General features: G+C 44.4%; 1 protein-coding gene across 6 annotated transcripts in view; it reads left to right on the plus strand.

Moving 5' to 3' along the window:
• The window catches only part of POMGNT2 (protein O-linked mannose N-acetylglucosaminyltransferase 2 (beta 1,4-)), a 31,136-nt gene extending 26,372 nt beyond the window's left edge, over nt 1–4,764 (plus strand). For all 6 annotated transcript variants that reach the window (XM_041466692.1, XM_041466697.1, XM_041466693.1 and 3 more), the window contains one exon: nt 2,444–4,764. In XM_041466692.1, coding sequence (XP_041322626.1) covers nt 2,536–4,272 — 1,737 coding nt within the window. In that variant the 5' untranslated portion in view covers nt 2,444–2,535 and the 3' untranslated portion in view covers nt 4,273–4,764. The remainder of the gene's footprint in view (nt 1–2,443) is intronic.
• Nucleotides 4,765–7,498: the final 2,734 nt, after the last annotated feature.

Raw genomic sequence — 7,498 nt, forward strand, 5'->3', positions numbered from 1 at the left:
TTGCAGGAGAGTACTTGCTTGTTAAAGGTCTCCTCCATGAACTGATTATCAAGCTTTGCACATGGCTGCTGGGGCTTGATCCTTTCCTTGCTGATGCTGTTGAAGTCACTTAAAGCTGTGCTCACAAGATGAGAAGTTTGTAGTTGAGAGGTTATGTACAGAATTGGGTGATATCATTAGACATTTTTCAAAGACAGTGACGAAGTAAAATAAAGCTTTGAAAGTTAGTACCAATAAAATAATTCAGGATCTGTCCCCATCAAAATTTTCTCTTCCTGAAAACTGATTTGATTGCATTAGCAAAACTTGAGTGATATACTGCTGTCCCCAGTGGGTTTCTACTCCAGGCTGTCCATAGAATAGCCGTGATTGAGAGTTGCACAGCCATGAGGAGCAGCAGTCACTCCTGTTGACAGAGGAGGACAGATTGAGATGTGATGTGACAGCCATCATTTTTCTGTGCAGGATATCTGTGGCACCTGGGACAAGACCCAGTTTAAATTGCTGTGGTGGAAACAAAGGCTAAGTGTTAGAAAAGAGTTTATCACAGTCCTTTATGCCTCTCTCGACAGAGGCTGGCTGAAGAGATGAATGAGATAGAGAAGCATCTTTGGGGCATGGTTTATGGAGAGTTGACCCTGCCCTGATAATCAGATGATCACTCTAGGTCCCTTTCCTTTTTTTTCCATGGTTGAAATCAAAACAACACATTTTTAATTTCCTGCTTGCTTTTAGGGAGTTTATAAATGAAACGGTTTTTCAGACCACTTGCCAAAGGAGGTGGACTTCATTTCTCTTTCATTTGAGTAGCTAGAAATTGAAGTGAATTTGTTGCTCAGATCCCCAGAGATCACCTCTTGAGTTTGTGTGGCTTACAGCTAGCACTCGTTTCTTTGGCATTATTCAGACTTCAGTACCTTCAGTTCTTCCTAAGACAGATCCCCCAGGCTGTTGGGATCTCATGAGGTGTAGGTATCCCTTCTGACTTCATTGAGTTCCATGATTCTCCATTCAATTCCAAGTTGCAGGATCAATATTTTGAGTTGCAGTAGCTCTTTTCAAAGGAACTCCTTTGGCAGTAGAGGAGGTGTTTGCTTTGGTCCCAAGTATGCCTGGCTAACTTCCTCCACATTGCCATGTAAGAAGTGTCTCTTGATTAAAATGCTAAAGGATGCTTTGGGATGTCAGAACATGTGCTTGAGACATTGCTTTTTTTCCCCCCACGGCAAACTTGCACCAAAAGAAATTGAAAATTGCTACCTTTAAAAATGGCAGCTAGAAACAATCTAGTGAGGTAAATACTAATCAGAAATTTCCCTTCCTGAAATTCCCCATGAGTCATAGATGCAATTATTTACAGCCTGACTAGCAGTGAATCTTGATGCATAATAAAAATTGAAGCCCATAAATTCTGTAGGTGAATCAATATCTCAATTGAAGTTCACAGATGAAGTTATAATCAATACTCTGATATAAGCCAGTAGTGTTTCTGCACAGAAGGAAAATAGTGGCAGGCTCTAACAGAAAAATAATCAAGGAGACTTTGGAGCAGCACAGAAAAGGTTCTCAGGTTGGAATGGGAAAATGCCAACAGTGAAACCCTTCAAATGCATTAGCTTATCGTTTGTATAAGGGCTGGCTGTGCTGTGTGAGCCAGACTCTCACTAAATGAAGGTCTGATTGCTTTAATGACACATCAGTTCCTCTCATAAAGAGCAAAGCTCTCCTCTCTTCCATGCCAATATTTCTTTTGGAAGACGATGGCAGTTCTTAGCTTTTGATCCTGGATTGCAGCCAGAGCAACACCCTAGTGACTCGGGATTTTCCCTCAGGGCAGTTCATAGACCTGCAAGTCCTTCCCTCACCCCTGGATAAAATGAAATTGAATGTGATGTTCACTAGTTCACATTGCACACTGGAGTGTAGCAAGATCTGTCCTGGCAATACTCCTGAGCTACTGCTACCTGCACAGTGAAGGTGAGGGCACCTCTGAATGCTCTCGGCCATACAGAGCAGGAGGAGGAGCTGGGGCTCCGAGTCCTCTGCAGGTGACCCAGTGATGGCACTGCTCTATTTCCTCTCACTGTGGGAGTGGTCTGCAAAAAGCAGAGTGATCCAGAGTCACAGAGAATGTACTTTTCTTTCTAACAGGTCTTCATAGAGCTCATCCTTAAAGTCTTTTACATTTTCTTCTTCAAAAGCCTAGAAATGAAAATGAGAGCGGAGCCTTCCTGTAGAGCAGCTCCTAGTTCTGTTTGCTTTATATTTTTTCACAGTTTTGGGGAGAGCTTTGTCACTTTTTTCTTCTTTCCCCTCATTCCCTGGAAGGGGAAAAAATTACTGAAAGAAGCCTAAACTCTCTTGAATAGTCCATAAAATATGATTTATGGTAGAGCTGTAAAGCTGATGTTTAAAGGTTTCTCTCGTGTTTTATTTTCCACAGGTCTTTGCCCTCACCATGTCAAAGAGTGTTAATGATGTGTTCCCTCTCCATTGCATTCCCTACCTGTCATCCTGCTAGGATCTAACTACAGAATGAACATAGCAGCTGTGTTCAATGCCCTGCTCGTGTCCATCCTCGCTGCTGTGCTGTGGAAGTACATCAAACTGTGCGACCATGCCGCCACGGTGGAGGAGGAGCTGGTCCTCATGCGCCAGTCTCAGGAGCTTTCTGAGGCTCAGATTGACTACCACGCAGCTCTGCAGGCCCTGGTGGAGAACGGTACCAGGATGGTGTGCACTGGCAGGATGCACACCGACCGCATCTGCCGCTTTGAGTCCCTCTGCTACTCCACTGAGGCCGAGGAGTTTGTCTACTTTCACAGCAACTCCTCTGTCATGCTGCCCAACCTGGGCTCCCGGAGGTTCCAGCCGGCTCTGCTCGACCTCTCCTCTGTGGAAGATCACAACACCCAGTACTTCAACTTTGTGGAGCTGCCAGCTGCTGCGCTGAAGTTCATGCCAAAGCCGGTGTTCGTGCCCGATGTGGCGCTGATTGCCAACAGGTTCAACCCAGACAACCTGATGCACGTCTTTCATGATGACCTCCTCCCCATCTATTACACCATGCAGCAGTTCTCCGACTTAGATCTGGAGGCAAGACTCTTCTTCATGGAAGGGTGGAGTGAAGGTGTTCACTTTGACCTCTACAAGTTACTGAGTAACAAGCAGCCGCTCCTCAGAGAGGAGCTTAAAACACTGGGCAGGCTCCTCTGCTTTACCAAATCCTATGTGGGACTGTCCAAAATCACCACCTGGTACCAGTACGGATTTGTCCAGCCACAAGGGCCAAAGGCTAACATCTTGGTTTCTGGTAATGAGATCAGGCAGTTCACCAAATTCATGATGCAGAAACTGAACATCAGCTTGGAGGAAAGCTCCAGTGAGGAGTACATCGTAGTGTTCAGTCGGACAATCAACAGACTTATCCTAAATGAGGCAGAACTAATCCTGGCTCTTGCTCAGGAGTTTCAGATGAAAACCATTTCCGTCTCTCTGGAGGAGCATTCATTTTCTGACATCGTCCGGTTGATCAGCAATGCGTCCATGCTGGTCAGCATGCACGGGGCCCAATTAGTCATGTCGCTCTTCCTGCCAAGAGGGGCCACCGTGGTGGAGCTCTTCCCATATGCTATCAACCCCGAACACTACACCCCCTACAAAACCCTGGCAACCCTTCCTGGCATGGACCTGCACTACATTGCCTGGCAGAACACCGACAGGGAAGACACCGTAACCTACCCGGACAGACCTTGGGATCAGGGCGGGATTGCTCACCTGGACAAGGCTGAGCAGGAGCGCATCATCAAGAGCACGGAGGTGCCGCGGCACCTGTGCTGCCGTAACCCTGAGTGGCTGTTCCGTGCCTACCAGGACACAAAGGTGAACATCCCGTCTCTCATACACGTGATTAGGCAGACTGTGAAGTCTAAGCCCGGACCCAAGAAGCAGAAGTGGTCTGGTAGCCTCTACCCTGGCAAAGTGAGGGATGCCAAGTGCCAGGCCTCTGTCCAGGGCACGAGTGAAGCTAAACTTGCTGTGTCCTGGCAGATTCCCTGGAATCTAAGGTATCTCAAGGTCAGAGAAGTAAAATACGAAGTGTGGATACAAGAGCAAGGGGAAAACACTTACATGCCTTATATATTGTCCCATCAGAATCACACCTTCTCAGAAAACATTAAGCCCTTCACAATATACCTGGTGTGGATACGCTGCATCTTCAACAAAAATCTTCTGGGACCTTTTGCAGATGTGCTCTTGTGTAGTACATAACCCGCTGCACTACCTGTACAGCTCTAACCTGCTCTCCAATCCATCTGTGGTTTAAAACTTCTCGTCTTGTAGTTTGTAGAGGGCTGAAGAGGACTAGACTGTACCAGTGCCTAAGTGTCCATTTTATTGCACTCCACACATATTCTTTCAATGGTATTTATTTCCAGTGAGTGTTTGGGAAAAAAAAAAAAAAAAAAGAGAAACCTCTGTGTTCTTCAGAGTAACTTCCAGAGGTTAAATTACATGCTGAATACATGTAATTGAAAACAGAATGGAAGTGAATTGTGTGTACCTTGGTCGTGATTTAAATTTGTTCCTATTGTGCGGTGACTATTTAAGCACAGCGTTAAAGCGCAGTTAATTCCATGGCTAAATGGGCAATTCTCATCTGCTTTTTCACTGTGAGTTATATTTTTCCGTAACTCTTGACTGTAACTTTGAGTTCAAGATTTTGTACGAGAGCCTTCATTAAACTGCTGTAAACCTCCTCAATACTTTTTTGCATTTCATTATTTGTCAAAAGCATTACTGTGATGGATTTGTCCATTACTGTGATAAAATGTGTAGCTGTAGCTTCCTATGTTTATATTTTAACTGTAGAGAATAACTACAGACTACAGCTTTGTGTTTAGAATCAGATTTTAATGCACCCCTATTGCAAAAGGTTGTAGTAATAGATAAGAGGTAGAAAGGATGGAGTAGATTAAATAATTTACTGTGGTTTAGGAGTTTTCATTTTGTGAGTTATGTACAGGTGTGTGAGAAAGGAGTGGGGTGATTTGGGAGAGCTGATGGGAAAGAGATTGCATTTACAGCAATCTGCTCGAGAAAATTTTTTTTTTTTTTTTGGTGTTTCATCAGAATAATTGGTTGATAATAGCTACTAATAGGTACATGCTTTGCTGGGGAATAGGCAGGTGATGGCAAAGGAAAGCTTTCTGTGCATAGGTGTTCCTGGATGGTGGTGGAAGGAAACAGAGTCAGGCAGGAAACAGGTAGGTGTGCCAGGGAATTGGGCTGGCCACAGAACATGGCAGGGATCAGGCTGATGACACTCACACCTCTCTTACTCCAGTGGGGGGAGTAGTTTAGTTTAGACTAAAATTCATTTTCCCTGAGATCATAATCTGACTTCATTGCCAGGGTAACACACAGACTACTTTGGACCTGCTCCTGCTCAGAGCTCCTTTAGCTATTTAGACCCTAAATAGCACTTGTCTTTGAAAAATGGCTCTGAGTCACAAGTGCAGTTCATGAGCAGGGGAAAAGGAAAGGGGCAGGAGATTTTTCCCTGATAGATATTAGCATCCTCTATAGCTTATAACCAGTGTTGAAGCAAAAGGAAAATTCTTCTCCTTTCCCTCCCAGTCCACACCTTCCTCCCAAGGTCTGGATGGACATTTGAAGAATAGGATAAATGTCTTGCTTTCTGGGCTGATAGATGAGCATCTCAAGGCAGGATTATAAATATGGGTTCAAAGGAGAGGGGGAGTACCAATGGCTGTATAAATTTGGACAAGAAACAGAAGGATTGAAAAATGAGCAAGACACAGCACAGCACTGGACCTTTGGGCAAGTGCTACTTCTGTAAATTCATTTTCATTATGTCTTGCTTTGTTTTCAAACATGTTTATGATTTAAGGAGGGGAAGAAACAGAACATGAGTCCCACAGTCTGCATTTGCTTTGCAATTGTAACCTTGCCAACTAATGGTTTTTGCCTTGATATTTTAAAGGGGCACAGGAATATGCCCATTGTTGTTTTCTTGGGACAAAATGGGCTTCTTGCTGAAGTGAGTATTCGAGCTTTGCCCCAAAGTCTCCACGTGGCTGCACATTCCACACCATATATGTCAGAGCTGAGGTGAGAAAAACTTCCTAAAAGATGGCAGTGAAAGCAAGCAGTTCAGGGAAGCCTCCAGGACCTGTGGCTCCCCAGGAACTTGGTGGCTGATGAGCTCCTGCTCCCAAAAGGGTTTTGCAGCAGTCCTGCATCCCCACATCCATTCTAGCTGAAGGTAGCCCTGTGGTCAGTGGCCATCCTGCTGGCTCTTGCAGAGGTGGCATTGTTGGTATCCTGTTTGGTAGTGAATGAGTCTTCAGACATCTGAAATTTAGTCAGCATTCATTTTGTATCAGCTCTCAAAAATAATTTTCTTTGAGTGTGTGAGCTGCCTGTATTCTTCTAACCACTATTCATCCTCAGCAGGATATTGATCTGCTTGTTGCCTTCCTGCCTGCTTTTCTCTGTGCTTTTTGTAGTAATCCTATGCCTGCAATTTGTAGATCATCCCATTTCACTTAAAATTAGTTCCATATGATTGCAGATTTTATAACATTTGCAGATTGGTTACAGCACATTAACTATTTTCTTCTCATATCCTAATGACTAATCAACAAAATTTGCTACAGAGCAATGAAGTATCATATATGTGGGTTTCTGTGCTCTTTACTTTGGCATGAAACAATCTCTCGTGTTCAGAGAGAGACTCATTTTTTCCAGAATATAATCAGATGTGCTTTCCAAAAATGTGCATTCAGGTTCTGTCTTCCTCATCAGTGCTATGAGTACTTTATGAGGTGGGGAAAAAAAAAAAGGGTTTTTTCCTTTTCAAATTCTCAGACAGCTGAACACTGAAGTTGTGCTGGGGGTGTTGCCATTTGCCTCCAACACCTGCCTAGTGTGAAAGTGTCTGTGCTGGCACCTCTCTGCTATACCTGAATTTCTCCTCTGCCAGAGCACACAGCAGTGAGAGCCCCTGGTGCAGCCCGTGGCTGTCATAAATTGGGCACAGTAATGTTATGCTGATTTATACCACCTCTAGAACTGCTCTGGAGTGCTGGCATCTTTCCATAGTAAATTTTCTTTCTTTTAATAACTTTGCCATCAGTGCTTTGCAGGCCCATTCCACTTCTCAGGCCCAGGCCTAACACGTGCCATGAGCTTTTTGTTTCCCGTGCTCCTCTCTGTCAATGCCACTTCTTGATGGATCAGAAGGAATGTTTGCCTGGCATCATTTAAAGTTCTGTCCTATAGTGAATGCAGACTCTCTGTGCACAGGGGCTGCATCCCTCTCATGTGCAGGAAGGCAGGACTGGAGCTGGATTAGCCTGGTTTTTTCATTGTGTGAGCTTGTGGGGCTCCTTTTGACAAGTTGCTTTGTGCAATAGACTTGGAACTTCTAGTGCTGCATCATTTGTTTCTCTTCCCAAAGGAAATACATTAT

Source organism: Pyrgilauda ruficollis, unplaced genomic scaffold (genome assembly GCF_017590135.1).
Source record: "Pyrgilauda ruficollis isolate IOZ18807 unplaced genomic scaffold, ASM1759013v1 scaffold2, whole genome shotgun sequence".
NCBI lineage: Eukaryota > Metazoa > Chordata > Aves > Passeriformes > Passeridae > Pyrgilauda > Pyrgilauda ruficollis.